The sequence below is a fragment of the Cyphomyrmex costatus genome, unplaced genomic scaffold (assembly GCF_001594065.2).
Source record: "Cyphomyrmex costatus isolate MS0001 unplaced genomic scaffold, Ccosl1.0 scaffold75, whole genome shotgun sequence".
In the NCBI taxonomy this organism is placed as follows: Eukaryota; Metazoa; Arthropoda; class Insecta; order Hymenoptera; family Formicidae; genus Cyphomyrmex; species Cyphomyrmex costatus.
The window spans coordinates 695753-712118 of NW_017280322.1; the positions used below are offsets into that span (position 1 = coordinate 695753).

General features: G+C 26.5%; 3 protein-coding genes across 5 annotated transcripts; 2 read left to right on the forward strand and 1 right to left on the reverse strand.

The window, feature by feature from the left end:
* The first annotated feature begins 460 nt into the window (after positions 1 to 460).
* On the forward strand, positions 461 to 5631 carry LOC108780911 (protein tilB homolog). Of its 3 annotated transcripts, XM_018548747.1 has the most exons (11): positions 461 to 702; positions 1381 to 1446; positions 2663 to 2830; positions 2912 to 3065; positions 3353 to 3460; positions 3649 to 3765; positions 4041 to 4148; positions 4907 to 5000; positions 5058 to 5185; positions 5334 to 5426; positions 5504 to 5631. In XM_018548747.1, the coding sequence occupies exons 1-11, from the start codon at positions 623 to 625 to the stop codon at positions 5612 to 5614; spliced, it is 1227 nt and encodes a 408-aa protein (XP_018404249.1). In that variant the 5' UTR covers positions 461 to 622; the 3' UTR covers positions 5615 to 5631. The 3 variants fall into 3 exon arrangements, with proteins under 3 accessions (XP_018404249.1, XP_018404248.1, XP_018404250.1); XM_018548746.1 differs by having other exon boundaries at positions 4907 to 5185; XM_018548748.1 differs by lacking the exon at positions 4041 to 4148.
* Positions 5632 to 9775: 4144 nt separating this feature from the next.
* On the reverse strand, positions 9776 to 13420 carry Sgsh (N-sulfoglucosamine sulfohydrolase). The gene is made up of 11 exons (XM_018548654.1): positions 13303 to 13420; positions 12823 to 12952; positions 12620 to 12756; positions 12398 to 12548; positions 11992 to 12230; positions 11746 to 11865; positions 11451 to 11648; positions 11186 to 11355; positions 10920 to 11066; positions 10706 to 10823; positions 9776 to 10029 (listed from the first exon to the last, which is right to left on the reverse strand). Exons 1-11 carry the CDS (start codon positions 13418 to 13420, stop codon positions 10004 to 10006), a joined length of 1554 nt encoding a protein of 517 aa, XP_018404156.1. The 3' UTR covers positions 9776 to 10003.
* Positions 13421 to 13992: 572 nt separating this feature from the next.
* Pmm2 (phosphomannomutase) lies at positions 13993 to 16123 on the forward strand. Its single transcript, XM_018548885.1, has 5 exons — positions 13993 to 14094; positions 14524 to 14623; positions 14759 to 14953; positions 15035 to 15302; positions 15537 to 16123. The coding sequence occupies exons 2-5, from the start codon at positions 14537 to 14539 to the stop codon at positions 15800 to 15802; spliced, it is 816 nt and encodes a 271-aa protein (XP_018404387.1). The 5' UTR covers positions 13993 to 14094; positions 14524 to 14536; the 3' UTR covers positions 15803 to 16123.
* Positions 16124 to 16366: the final 243 nt, after the last annotated feature.

The window sequence follows — 16366 nt, forward strand, 5'->3', positions numbered from 1 at the left end:
ACGAACATATTTCCTTGATAAACAAGTTTTACTGCTTGTATGGACTAAATGAGGTCTCATCACCCGGCGTATTACGTGAATAAACAACACTGAATTTACAGAATAGATATTTTCATTGAACTGCAAAAATGGTAAATTGCCGATAACGAAACTGTAAATTTGTAATTTTTTTCCGTTTTTCGTATTGAAATGTAGCTAGCATCCTCCGTTTTTGTCGATACTTTAGTTATGCAGAAGGATTTTTCCATCCGTAAATGCAATTACGAGTCTTTAACTAACAAAATAAGTAATGATAAAACAGGACTCCAGCATCACCTTAAGGCTTAAAACATCTATTGTAGATCTGGACTAAGGTGCGCATAAACTAGAGTCTGAGTACGGTGAGAAGTGAGCGATCAGTGAAAGCGTTTGCAGCCTACTTCGCAGCTAGCAGCAGCAGCTGAGTAGTAGTTGACAGTAAGGTATCATGGCGATCGGTTAGTGCGTATTGTTCGGAAAGTTTAGAAAATTTACTGTGATCTCGTACACGATTTCAATCGTGAATTAATTGCATCGAATTTCTCCTCGGATGATTGCACATCGATTTTTGCTTGTATAATAACGTCCTAACGCGAATGATAAAATGGTGAAACTGACCGAAGAGATGGTCGTGGCTCGCACGCGAATGTCTGATTTTTCCGCCATAAAGAAACTCAATTGCTGGTGAGTATTTATATCGACAGATTGCTTGAACGACATAACCGTATATAACGTCACATAATTTAATTACGGTGCCTCGATTATTTCGGAGCAATTAAATACGCTTTGATTTGGTCACACGCGAACAAAATCATGCGCGCGACAAGGTTATCAAATTTTTCCACCATATCATGGGAAAAAAGAGAATTATGATCACCCGAGCGTAACTAATTGCTATTCGCAACTCTGGCATGTGAAAGAATACGTGGAAATATACATAGACGAATTCTCTATCTACGCCTAGTTACAATCTTGTCTATATTCAAATGCATATGTACAGAATAATATAAAAGTACATAAATCAGTTTTAGGAATATTTTTATAAACAAAATGTGCAAGTAGAATATTATGGGGTTTTAAATAATTGACTCTCACTGAACAAATATGACTTATTTAAAAAAACTGTAATCTATACATTTTTTATCTTGTGTCAATAACCTTGCTTTTATTTAATTTGTTGCAATAAAAAAATATATGTAATTCTGAAAATGAACATTTCTAACATTTATTTTTTTTATCTTTAAATAAAGATGCTTTTGTGAAGTTTGGTCGTCTATTTTGGAATGACTGTGTAAAAAGTAAATTATTATGCAATATTTTTCTCTCTTTAGATTGAATTAAATTAATATATTTTTTATATAGGGGAACAGAATTAACAGATGTCAGTATCTTAAGAAAATTGAAAAATGTGGAAGTGTTATCATTGAGGTGAGTTAAGAATTGATGAAATAGTAAAATGATAATTAAATTTTAGCAGCATCTGACTAATGATCTCTATTCTTTCTTTTTTTCAAATACACAACATTTTAAAACTAAAGATGTCAAAATATATATATAAGAACCATTCAACAATTTATATATTCTAGTAAAAGTAATGAAATTTATTAATTTGGAATATAAATAATCTATTGTGTGTAATAAAAAATCGAAAAAGCATTGTGTGTTAAAATGAATTAAATGCTTAATAATAAATGGTTTATTACACAGAAATGTAACCTCCATTCTATTGATGATCATGATCTAAGATATTTTTCATCTTACGAAAACATAGAGACTGCAATGTATTCCTACTTTGGACATGATTATATTAAACTCATGGTCACAACCCACAACTTCACGAGTTGTTCTGCCCACACACGATTTGAATTCATTGTGATTTTCATATGAAAAATATTGAAAAATGAGCAAATATAAAGATCAATATCTAAAATCTACTTTAAAAAAAGAATTAAGATTTTTTTATTTGTTTATATATTAATTACAGGGTATAGTATAAGATAAACCCTTTTGTAAAATATGGAAAAGATAATATATATACATCATTTTCTTCCCTTTATATAGAGAATAACTTTAAAAATATATATATTAAATATATGTGTGAAAAAAATATGTATGTGTCCTGTGCAACTTTTTATTTCGATAATTGCAGTGTTACAATGTTTTCATTAATTTTATAAAAAGTCTGTTTTACTTATACATTTACTGTTTGCAACAATTATAATTATAAGGTGTAATTTTTAGGCATGTAATTTTTATTTTAAAATCATTAAAAATCACTAATAATTGTTTCTTATATAATGTTAACAAAAACAAAAGTAAATACTATAACATAGATTTCTTTTATATCAATCAAACTTGATTAATATTTATATATGATTCGTATTAATTTATTTTATGTTTTATATATATATATATATAACACAAACATACAATTCACACGTATGAAATAAAATTGATGAGTTAACAAAATTGTTTTGTACAAACTATTATATGCAAATTGTCGTTAAATATTAAAATTTTTTTGTTATTTAAAATAGAATATGTATTAATTTAAAACTGTTTAATTTAAAGGTTAAATTTTCTTCTCTTTTTTTCCCTAGTTGAAATAAAAATGTATAATAATTGCATTTATATTTATTTTTAGCGTAAATAACATTAATACACTTGCTGATTTTCAATATTGCCACAAGCTTCAAGATTTATTTATAAGACGAAATAACATCAAAGATTTAAATGAAATTTGCTATCTTCAAAGATTACCTCATTTACGAAATTTGTGGTTTGATGAAAATCCATGTGTAAAAACGAAAGGGTAAATATTTAATAATAGATACAGTTAAAAATAAAAACTATGGGAATTTTATGACGCATCATTATAATCCTATTTTAATAGATATCGGTTATCTGTACTTCGAGCTTTGCCAAATCTTGAGAGATTAGATGATAAAATAGTATTACCTGAAGAACTGCATACTGCAAAGACAATAGGTCGACCTTTAATACATCCTCTTGGTGCTTCTCCACAATCTGATGTATTAAGTCCAGAGGTAAAAACATTTCAAACAACATAACAAAAATATTATGATTATGATAACAAAATGATAAAATACTCAAATATTTCTTATATGCAATTAATATTCATATTATTTCATCAATAATCATTTTTTATACTTTGCTTTTTGTATTAAGATTAATAGCTTACATTTAATTGTTATTAAAATTCATATACAAATATTGATAACAGATGTATTAATTTGAAAAATTATGTGCATTTTTTTTTAAGTGCATTTTTAACAATCATTAAAATGCTAAATAACATTTATAACTAAATTAGGATATTACAAATGAATACATTGAAGATAATGAATTGGAACAATCTTCTAATGGTCCAGTTCCAATGATACCAAGAATGTACAGTTCTTCTAGTGAATGCCAATATCAGGTAATAACAAATTAATACATTCTAATTGATTTTCTTCACTAATCACTAAAATCATTTTATATATACATACCTCTATTCTTTAATAATTAATATTGTGAGTTACCAAATGATTTTAGTGATTGGTATTCTATGTTATATATATGTAATATATATGTATATGTATGTATACATGTAAAATTATTTTTTAGAAAATCTTTGATGAACCGCTACCTACGCATAAAGAATACGATCCTGATAGAAGAAACGCAAATTATAATGCGTCATCGTCACATCATTACTCACAAAATAATCAATATGCATATGAGGTCAGTCATGCATCTCATAAAATAGAAGCAAAACTGTTTAACAATTTAAAAGCAAATAACTATTAATAACTAACTACATATAATTGTGCTGAAAAATCATTTTAATTATTTAATTATATTTTAAACGCAATATTTTTATATTAGAGTAAAAATATGTAATTAATCCATTATTTTGATAAATTATTGATCATATTAACCACAATTAAACTAAAAGAATTAGATTTTAAGCGTAATTATAACTTAAAGTCTATTTTATCGCTTGGTTATACTAACAGCTACAAAATGATGGACAATCAAAAAGTCAGAGCAAAGATGACACTTTGTGTGCAGAGTCACGAAACAACAGTGAGACTGTGACTACTAACACTCTTGAAAAATCCAAGGTACATCGAAGTACAGCCCATTTTTTAATATATTTGCAAATTTTGTCATTACATTATCCATAATATAAACGAATATATTTCATAATATTGTATATCAGCAATAGTACCATATTAACGTTTGTTTAGCAATCATTATCAGATAAATACTCGAATTTTAAATATTTTCTGGCTACATGTTATTTTGTATGACTCAGCTTAGGAGATGTTTGGTGATAGTTAATTTTCCTTTTTTTTTTCTTAATTGTCTTAACAACTAACATATTTTTTAATACATATATTTTCATATTGTTCTTCCAAAATAAAATTGAAATACAAAATTTAATACTAATTTATGAAATAAAATCTAAGATTTACACATCTTTTCTGATTATACTTATGTTTGAAAAGGATACAATTAATACGAGATTGGAAATCACAGAACAGAGTTTGTAACTTATAGAATAATAATTTGTTGTAATTGTGATAAAATATAAAAATATGTATAAATAATTTTATTAAATAGGACAAATATAAAAATCTATTAAATATGCAAAAATTTGAACTCAAATATTATCTATAATATCTGATTATACCACATTATATTACATACAATATATTTATTACATATATTTAGAATAAATAAAAAAAGTTTATTTTTTATTTATTAAAGTTTATTTCAATAATGTAAGATAAAAATTTTACAACTAAAATGTAAAACGATTTTCTTTTAAATATAGTGTACATCGTTAGCAATTATTTTACAGAAAATAATGTTTTAGGATTATGATGAACGTCCAGTAGTACATCGACATAACGAAGATTACGATGAGAGACAAGCAGACTCTGAATATAGCGGAAATGAAGTATCTCAATGTATGTATACACCAACGCCAATGCAACGTACGCAATACTTTGTCAATAAATTTGCAGATGACAAACGTAATGACAAAAATAACTATAATTACGATAAAAAATCAAGGTTAGAAGATGAAGATTTGCCTCAAACTCCTCCAACACCTCAAACAAGAAGGATGATGATAGCTCATCATAATGAAAAGGTTAATTATATATATATATTATTTTATATATATACATATATATATAATTTACAAAATTAAAAAAATATGTATATAATAATTATATATAATAAAATATGTGTATATAATATTTAATATTAAAATTTATATGTTTTAATACTATTTACAGGAAGATACAAATCAAATACCAGGTTGGATAAGACATCCTGAAAAAGATAAATGCAGACATCAATTTCACTATCACAGGCGGCCAGTAACAAGAGTATGTTTTATGGCATTGTTTTAAAGTATGCGTGATAAAATTTGAAGTATTTTCTATAACATGTATTTTCCTTTTAGAATTCAAATATATTGTCTGCTGTATTATGCTTGGTTAAAGAGTTGGATTATCCAAGTCTGGAAGTGGTAGAAATGGCTGTTAGAAATCGAATGGATGAATTAGAAGAATGATGTTTCTGACACCGTCCCCAAAATCCACAGGGGACGGTCGCTTGCTCCCATATTGGCAACATGTCTTCTGTTCCCAGCCCAGAATTCTCCGATTCACTTGATTCCACAATAACTTTGAGCCAATATGTCGATAATGATGGGAATTACAACAATGATGAACATCATATACTTGACCATCAGTTACTTGAAGAAAATAATGATAAATGTCAAATTCGACGAAATGAATGTGCCGAAAAAGTTTGCTCAACACACAGCCTGAAAGTAGTATCGATTGATCCAACTCTAAGATTACTCGGAAATAATCAATCCATGTATAAAATCAAAAATTCCGTATTGGACAATTCACCGTCGAGAAATTGCTATGAGGGAAAAAGTAATGATGTAAGACGCGTAGCGAGTAGTGACAGTATTCCTCGTGGTAATTATAACAATGTCATTTTGAGTCAGGGATGTAGAGTTTTAAGTCAAGATTGTGTTAGAAGATCAAAAAGTCCTGATGTTAGAAATACAGTTACACCACTTCGTTATATTCAATCAGCAAAAGGAACATGGACGTATAATTTGTAAATACACTGAAAATTTAACAATAATCTAAATTTTCTGTAAATGCAATCAGAAATAATCTTGTCGATAAAAAAGAAAAAGAAATGAAAAAGTTAATAACACAGTAATACAAGACTTTAAGATCAAAGATTGTTCTCATCATTTCGGAGGAAAAGTTTAAGTGTATGTAAAATCTTTCAAACGTTTGTGATATATATTTCTGCAAGGACTGAAGAAACATTGTAATTTATCATTATATATTATGTGTACATTTAATAACATGTTGCAATCGTCATTTCTGTCAATACGAAATATTAGACAAATGAAATTTTTATTCCAACAAACAAATCTGACGATTGATGTATGAATAATTTATTTAACAACCGTTAAGTTTTTTCAACAGTTTTATTGAGATAAATTTGTTAAATATATGTTATATAAATATCTGTAATAAGATAAAATCATGTATAAGATAAAATCAAAGATTAATTATTATATATAATAAAGCTCTATTAAATATTTTCTCAGTAGAAAAATATTTGGAGTTTTTATGTAGTGAAAAAAGTTATTTGGATCAAAATGACAAGCTTGTTTAAAGATCGATATTTAAAAAAAAAAACAATTTTTACGATAAAATAAAATATGAATAAAAATGAATGTATATGTAGGTAGGAGGTGATTTTCTACACAGAAAGTATAAATCTATAAAAACTTAAATGTACATCGTTTGAATATAATCTCATGATTTATAATTAAAACATCTGCATATATTAGATTTTTGTCATCAAAAGCTTATAAATGTACATACAAAAGCGAAAAATTATATTCCTAAATATCATTTTCTTGTATTATTTTTTACTTTATATTATCTGATTGCGGAGATGTACATTAATTTTTTTAATAATATTACGAAGAAGAAATAGTTTTATTATACATGTACATAAGTATATATATGTATATATGTATGTATGTATACATGTATGTACATATATACATATAAGATCACACATAAAATTGTACTTAATAGAATAATAAGCAAAATAATTATAAGAATGTATATTATACATAAATTAACTTTACTGACAAATAAGTATATAAGGACATATTTTTTAAAAGAAGTGCTTATCATCTGCTGATAGATACAAGCAGAAAGAGAGAAAATAAGAAATTATATTTCTTCTGCAAACAGTACCAATTCTATTAATTCTATCGATTAAGCCAATAACTGATGCTAATTAGACTTAAAACATTTTATAATAACGTAAAACATAATGGTTTTTGTTATCTAGAACCGTCCACTTATTTTATTATTTATGAACAATATTGATTTAATGTGTACAAATAATTATAGATACATATGTGTGTATTTATATATATATATATATATATATAAATTTGTATACATTAAATATATATATATATATTTGATGTTATTTAAAAATTTATGTAAAGAAAAATTTTAATTCTCGAATTATAACAATATTGAAACATTGTGTTATTGTATGTACAAATTGACTTTGAAATTAATACCTCTGTTAATATTCTCCATACATATTAATTAAACATTTTATTGTTTAAAAAGTTAAACATTATATTAACACTATTCATATGTAATCATTTGGTGTTGACTTAATTTCCTCTATCCCTTTTTTTTATAGAAAACACTTATATTGAATTATTTATATTTCATTAAAATAATTAATAATTTGTAAATAGATTTGTAATTTTTCATAAGAATGAGATTGTCTATATAAAAATATTAATATATATACTCTACGAATATTTCCTGACGATTATCCGTTTTTTGTAAATTTCATCATCTTATCATCTCTTATTATTACAAGTAAACAGAGAGATCATTAATTTCGATGAATCCTTGGGTACTACTGGATGCTACGTGGTGCTATGTCACACAAATCGCATAAGACGCTCAGTGAATGCATTGTTTTCTGTATTTCCTGTGTTTAATAATAAAAAATGGTGAAAAATTGTTGTGTTCAAGGATGCAATGCATCGTGGCGGCCAGATGTTGATTTATCGTTTTTCAGGTAGATTATCATTACATAAACTTATATAACCTCAAATATATATACGTATAATTTTCAAACATAACCTTTAATTTTCTTGTTTCGTATATTTTTTTAGTTTCCCTTTGAAAAATGAGGATTTGTTAAAGGAATGGTTACAAATTGTGCCAATAAATAATCAAATTTCAAAACATTCTCGAATATGCAGCATTCATTTTGAAGAATCTCAATACGAATGTATTTCTGGTAAACGGTTCTTACGAAAGAATGCAGTTCCTACTATATTTCCACAGGATATAGCTCAATTTGTAAATATTGTAATTAAAGTAACTTTTTTATTTTACAAGCACATAGCAAAGTTTTATGTAAGTTTTTTGTTGCTTTATAGAAAAAAATGATTGCAAAAGTGGAAAAATTATATCCAAAATATCAAAATGTTGTATTGGAAAGTGTAAATAGCAATAATAATTCTCACGATCATTGTTATTCGAAATTGCATGAAACATTTCTTATATCGTCAGTATTAAATGAAACAGACAAAGCAATACAAACCACTCCTCAAACAAAGGTTTGTAAATTTTCATTATAAACGAAATTTATTATTTGTTAAGGTTTTATATTTATTTGTTTATTGTACATTTTTTACATATTACCAGAGTGTAGGTACGCAAACATCATCAAGAGCGACTGAAAAAGAAAAAGAATTGCGATATCGAATTAAAAGCCTACAATCCAAATTGCGTCGCAAGGAACTGAAGGAACTGAAAAATATGAGGATACCAATTAAGTATTCGCCGATTGTTAATAAAAAATAATTGTGAATGATTATTCATCATCACATATATCAATTGGAATATTTAAGTATACTAAAAGACAGTTTTGACAATTATTTGATTTTTATTTGCAAATATAATTTCCTAGAATAAAAACGTTATATAATTTGTTTAACGTTTTATACTATTAATATTTAAAAAAATGTACAGATATTAGTCAAGCATAAGCTTTTTTTCTTTTCATTAATTTTTATACAACTGTTAGCATTATACATAATTTTATGACCAAGTCTAATGTTAATTAATAATGCTTTGACTGTCAATTTGATTTTGATATTGAAATTGTTTTTAATGACTCAATATAATTTATATTATATTTTCTATGTCTCAAATGTTTAATAAAATTTGTTTCGATCAGTTAAGTAAAACTGTCGCTTGTAAATAAAGTAACAATATATCTGTAAAAATTTATATGTTAACCAAATATAAATGATACAGTGTAATATTAAAAAGAAATATATAATTTGAAAAAAAAAATTGTTTCCGTATACTTTTTATCCTATAACTGTAGATGTTAATATAGTAATAATAAAAGATAAACAATATAAAGTATATACAATTATTGACTTTTAATTTATTGTAATTACAGAGAGGGAGAGAGATATCTGTTTTCTTTCAGAAAATATAAATATTCTTATTTATTGCAATAAGAAAAAAAGAGAAAGTTATCACTTGAGGTTATTCTGTCAAATCACGAGTAATCTGTAATTATATGTTTTGCATTGTCGATACGAATTCACTCGACATTGCTTGTGAAAATGAACGTAAAAATACGAATAACCAGAATAATTGATACGTTGTCACTTTATAAGAGAATGTTTTGCTTGAACGATTAACGTCTCGACTTATGCTTAATTTAATATTATATAACGATTGTTTGTACTTTATTGATTCATTTTCTAACCTCAACAAGTGTAATGCTCGTTTTACGTGGACTCCAGAATTCAAATTCCCTCGTCGTGTTGGGTGGCCTCGCTTTGTGTCTTTTATTTATGATTCAAATCAAACAAATCTATAATAACAATCAAAAATATAATAGATATTTAAACTATAAACAATATGTGAGATTTCCTCGTATTTACATAAATATTAACGTACATGGATATGTATTTGTTTATTCTGTAATGCATTTGAAAATAAAAGACACATTTAATTATTCATTTTTAGATGAACGAAATAGCGACAGAACTGAGGACAGTGGTAAAATCCATCAACAAATCATCGGCTTATGTCCATCAATTAAATGAAATGCTTACAAAGTATCGTGAAAGAGAATCAAAGAACACCTCAATGTCAAGAGCTACTTTATCATCTTAAATACCTTAGAAAGTTAAATTTCTAAATACAAAAGGTTAGTAAATTGTAATTAAACCGTAAAAAGCTGGTTTTACATTATAATATTTAATTTTTCAACATTTCTTTTTATTATAATTTATAAATGAGTATTGAACATTGTTATTTGTATATACTGTACTGAATACTCAAACAGTACTTATTATTCATCAAATATAAAATATTTATCATTTAAAAAACACACTTTATTATTATAGCTTATATTTAATACTTATTATTACTATTGACATGCACGTTAGAATATAAAATTATAAAAATGAAAACAGGTGATATACATATATATATATATATATATATCAGGAAGTTTCAAATATTTAAATTGTTCAGGGGCATACATTGAGAGTTACTATTTTGTCCAATATTCTCTAGAACACCATCGGGTGCGCACAACCATGGATCCTTTGTTGTCTCTAACCAATTGAACAATCGTTTTTGAAGCTCAACAAATATGTCCTGAAATTTAGAATATACATAAAACATTGAAATGTATTTATTATATTTAGTCAAGAAATGTATTTAATATATAAAAAAAATATAAGTTTATGGTACCTTTCCAGACGCTTTTGAAACTATATTATTCAATTCCTCTGGATCATATTTTAAATCATATAATTCCCATTCTGATCTTTGATAATATTTCTTTAATGTTTTGTACCATGGTAGAGATTGATGATTTATTGTCCTATTTAAAATGTCCTGCATTTATAATATAATGATAAATTACTTTTGAATATTAATAATTTATTCTAAAACAATTTCAACTAATTTAAAAAAAAAAAGATAATATCTTTTAGATATTCTTTTTTTCAGATTACCTGGAACGTCGGAGATATGTAAAAGTCCTGATCAATAGGAAATGGCATCTTATAATTGATATTGTGTATAAGTTTGTGACGTTTAGTTCTAATTGCACGCATAGGATAATACATGGTAACTTCATGATGTGTTTGACTAGCAAAGATTGCTGTATTATTTTCTATAGGTTCTATAAACGAAATATCGTTTATTTTACAGTATGATCTCTCTGATGGAGAACAACATATATGTATTGCATTCAATAGACGTATTTATTGTATATACCTTCGAGAAGTAATGGTAAAAGTGATTTTCCAGTAAGTTGCACAGAAGATACTTCATTGGAATCTTCATTCAAGTAAGTTACATTGAACCAATCTAAAATTGTCGGTACTATATCTAATAAAGATGTCATACTGTAAGTTACGCTATTTTTCCTATGGCCATGAATTGGTGATGACATCATCATGGGTTCAGCCATACCTTCAAATTTTTTTGAAAATATTTAATCGTGTTTTTAAAATACTAACGTTCTTAAATGTCTGCTAATTTTCGATACCTTAAATGTAATTATACGAACCTGGATCGTATAGATTTGTACGACCGTTCGGGAAAGGTATGCCATTATCAGATGTATAAATTACCAATGTATTATCTTTGAATCCTGCATTTTCCAATTCTTTAAGAACAAGGCCAACACCTAAAAAATTATATTTTTTTAAATACTATTATATACATATAATATAATATATAAAAATATAACAGTTTGTCTGTTGTAACATATTAGAAACGTATATTTGAGCATTTCTCAAGTAACTAGAAAGACCTTGATCCAAACGAGATATTGTTATATATTGAGCAGCGATATCTCTTCGAGCAGCTTCGGTATTTTGTACATAGTAGGGCACTTTAACTTGTTCCCATTGATAATATATTGGATTCCAATCGGGAATTGTACCCATTCCGACATCACCATTACCAAATTTTTCACAAAAATTGCCATATTCTGGATGAGTATGTCCACAGCGATGAGGATCATGAAAGGCGATATATAGAAAAAAGGGTCTGCAAAATTTTAACATAATTAAGAAAATGCAGAATAATATATGATGAAAATTTGTAATATAATTTTTGCATGAATTTTATTACACTTTTATAAAAATTAGCGTTCCTATAAAAATAATAAAAATGAAATTATATTATACAAGCACTGTATATAAAATATTACTTACTGTGTTTTATTTTGTGAGAGAAATTCACGGACTAGTAATTTTATATAAGTAATATTGCGACCTACTTGAAGAATAGAATTATTTTCTTCTGTATGTGCAAAATCAAATGGATAAACGTTACTCGGACCTACATGTTTCTTGCCAATAATTCCTACACAAAAATATATTCAAATTATGATAACATAATTTATAATACAATATTAGAAATCTATTAATTGTTACCTGTCCGTATATTGTTTCTCTTTAATATTTTTGGCAAACTTTGAATATTATCAAAAGAATTAAAATGATGAATCCCATGATGAAGACCATACATTCCATTTTGATGACTTGGTAATCCAGTTAATATTGTGGAACGGCTACAAATACATAATTCAGATTTATATCTTTATTAATTAAATTCAATTTGGATATAATAAAAATACCTTGGTGAACAACTACTGACTGATGTATATGCATTATTGAATAATAGACTTTCTTTTGCTAATTTATCCAAATTAGGAGTCTGACATATTTTATTCAGGTATGATCGCATTTCAAATCCAGCATCATCGGCTACAGATTAATAAATAAGCTATTATATTTCACATAATATAAATTTTAGATTATGGATTAAAATGAACTTAACAAAAATGAACTGTAAAATTGTAAATGTACCTATTTTTTTCTAACCGAAGAAGTTTATATATTCAAAGATACTAAAAAGTTTATATATTTTTTGTTCATTATATATATATAATCTCTTATATTTAAAAATATATAATTTTAATTCTAATAAATTTATATATTTTTAAAAAAGATATTTGAATTTATTTAAAATTAATTTATTTCAGTTGTTTGATAAAAAATACTCGCGGATTACATTTACAAAATATATGTATTAAAAAATACTTTATGTAAATTACCCAGCAATAGAAGTACATTTGTTTTAGCTGTATCAGTTTTTCCATTTATGTTAGGTAATCGCGATAAGATAATGCCCAAAAAACATAACAATTTATTCAAACAGCAGCTCCACGACATCGCACTTACGTGATACAGATGCACTTATGTGTTTAGTGTGTGTGTGTGTGTGTGCGTGCACACGTGACGTACATACACGCAAGTATTGCCAATAGTGCCAATACGAACGATCAAAAATTTTCTATTCTTTCGCGATAAGTATGTGATAAGGGATCGATTATCTGTCCACGTAGTGTCTTGCCGAGCAGCATATATATATATATATATAATATTTATGTAATCAGGGTGCATATATACAATATATATATATGTAATGTATGTACATACAGTCAAAGATACAATTATTCCGTTTCAAGTATCAACAATACAAAAGTGCGATTGAAGAAACGCGCGCTTGAAAATTATTGAAAATACCCTCTGCTCCGGTCTAGTATATTTTTTATCATTTAATTGGTAGTATTGGTACAAACTGTTTCCAATATCTGGCAACACTGTAATGACAATACCAACGCCGACACGTCAAACCGGCCACGTATATATGCTTCGTTATATATATTTTTTTAAATTATATTTTTGTTGTATTTTTTGTTTCGAACATATAACTTCTTGTCATCGAGCAAAATGCCGTTGATCTTATCACATATGTCAAGCATTTCAGCATTATTTCGGGAGGCTTCGAGTCTCTCCAAAACGATTCCGTTTACATGGATAAAGTGTCTTTGCTTTTAGGATAGGTTACATTTACGCTCATTTTTCTTGTAAATTTTTCTCATATCCTTTATATTTAATTAATTGAATTATTGTGAACATGTACTTCGTTGCAAATATATATAATATTAAGATCGACTGAATTATGGTTGAAAATGATTTGTAGTCTATTACTCTCTAATTTATGTTTTACTAAGTAAAATGGGGAAAATGAATCAATTATTAACCTGTCTTTAATTCGGCATGTGATTTAAAATATCCTATTCTTCGATACTCTTCATATCGAAACAGATTATTTGTGATAAAAGAATGTTAATCTATAATTATCTAACATAATAATTAAAGCATTCTTGTTTTGGTCTTGTTTAATGTAAAATGTGTTTATTTATTTTAATCAGTTTATAATATATTAATTATGAATATTCCTATATACATAAAATAATAATGTATTTTAGAGAACTTAAACGAATGCTTAAAAGAGATAAGGATTACATCATGTCGAAGAAGATTATTTGCTTGTTTGATGTGGATGGCACACTCACTAAACCACGGCAGGTATATTTTACAAAAAACCTATTTTTGTGTGTGTAACAATATTATATTTCTTTTTAGATATTACTATGCTATCATTATATTTATCCTCAGTCTTTATCTACTGTTGATTAAAAAATTTTTTTTTGTGTTCTATAGCCAATTAGTCCTACCATTGAAAAGTTTCTTCTAGAAACTGTAAAGAAAGAGTTTGACATTGCAGTGATAGGAGGTTCTGATTTAAACAAGATTCAAGAACAACTAGGTGGTGGAAACCTCTTTGAAAAATATGAATATGTCTTCGCCGAAAATGGTGTTATCGCCTTCAAGAATGGCAAAGCTTTGCCTTCACAAGTAAATAATAAAGCTCAGTAGTGTTAAAAGCAACAATCAATTAAATGTCATTTCTTTTAACACACATACAACAAATTTTAGTCAATTCAAGATATGCTCGGGGAGGATTCTCTGCAAGATTTTATAAATTTTGTCTTGCGATATATATCCGAGCTGAAACTGCCATTCAAGCGTGGAACATTTATCGAATTCCGTACAGGTATGATAAACGTTACACCAGTAGGACGTAATTGCAGCAAAAAAGAACGTGAACAATTTTATGAATATGACAATGAACATCATATCCGAGAAAAATTTATACAAGTTCTGAAAAAGGAATTTCCTGATTTGGGTTTGACTTATAGTATCGGTAAGTGACATATTATATGAAAATAATTGTATACAATTAATGAAAATCGATATATGTATAGTGTGTAGTATATACAATTTTTAAATAATAAATTAATATTTATTAAATTATATCTCAAAATATTAATTGTTTATATTTTATTACTATAAATATTTTGTATACTTCTGACAAATCATATAAATTAATGTATTATAGCAAATTTTATAGCAAGTAAATTTCTTTATTTTTTCCAAGGGGGACAGATATCTTTTGATGTTTATCCTATTGGTTGGGATAAAACATATTGCTTGCGTCATATTCAGGGATATGACGAAATACACTTCTTTGGTGACAAAACAGCCGAAGGTGGGAACGATTATGAGATTTATGAGAGCGATTTGACAATAGGACACCGTGTCACTTGTCCCAAAGACACCATGAACCAATTAAATGTCCTTTTGACTCTCATAAAAGAGAACAGGGAGAAAGAACAGCTCAATGTTCCGTTGCAATGCATATAATATTTAAGGCCTGATAACATAGTAATTTTCTAGATTGATATATATTTATATCAGTCTAATTGATATAATGTTATTGTACAATAGATTCATTTTATAATATATTTCATTCTTTATTTTTCATTAATTGTTACATTCTTGATGATGGAAGGTAATTTGTAAAACTTATAGTTTCCAAGTAAAATTTCTTCAGTACCAATTCTAAGCACAACTGTTCTCATGCACACTTAAAAATTTGTACATATGCTCTTTTCTGATAGTTTTACGACCTTGATATACACACAAGTCATAAATGTTCAATAAAAATATTATTGGCATTATAAATATAGTTTATTTTTTGTTTAGAGCAAATTCTATTTTCATATCTTGTACATACACGACTACGTACGATTACATTTACACATCTATATGTACATATACAATATATTAAAACTAAATTAAACGATAATAACGTTAATAGAAAAACATTACGGTATTCATTGGAAGACAACAGTGTGACGTAGAATGTTTTTTTCCGCTGTTGACAAAGCATAAATGCCTTTTATTAGCATATGGAAATGAACAAGA

Bases quoted from the DNA above. Each gene is read 5' to 3' on its own strand.
- LOC108780911 (XM_018548746.1), top strand. From the start codon at position 623: ATGGTGAAACTGACCGAAGAGATGGTCGTGGCTCGCACGCGAATGTCT. The intron at 1,447-2,662 runs GTGAGTTAAGAA...ATTTATTTTTAG, and splicing joins GTGGAAGTGTTATCATTGAG to CGTAAATAACATTAATACAC. The intron at 5,186-5,333 runs GTTAATTATATA...TACTATTTACAG, and splicing joins TAGCTCATCATAATGAAAAG to GAAGATACAAATCAAATACC.
- Sgsh (XM_018548654.1), bottom strand. From the start codon at position 13,420: ATGTCGTGGAGCTGCTGTTTGAATAAATTGTTATGTTTTTTGGGCATT. The intron at 12,231-12,397 runs GTAAGTAATATT...AAAATTTTGCAG, and splicing joins CTCTCACAAAATAAAACACA to ACCCTTTTTTCTATATATCG. The intron at 11,067-11,185 runs GTAATCTGAAAA...TTATAAATGCAG, and splicing joins ACATATCTCCGACGTTCCAG to GACATTTTAAATAGGACAAT.
- Pmm2 (XM_018548885.1), top strand. From the start codon at position 14,537: ATGCTTAAAAGAGATAAGGATTACATCATGTCGAAGAAGATTATTTGC. The intron at 14,624-14,758 runs GTATATTTTACA...TGTGTTCTATAG, and splicing joins CACTCACTAAACCACGGCAG to CCAATTAGTCCTACCATTGA. The intron at 14,954-15,034 runs GTAAATAATAAA...AACAAATTTTAG, and splicing joins GCAAAGCTTTGCCTTCACAA to TCAATTCAAGATATGCTCGG.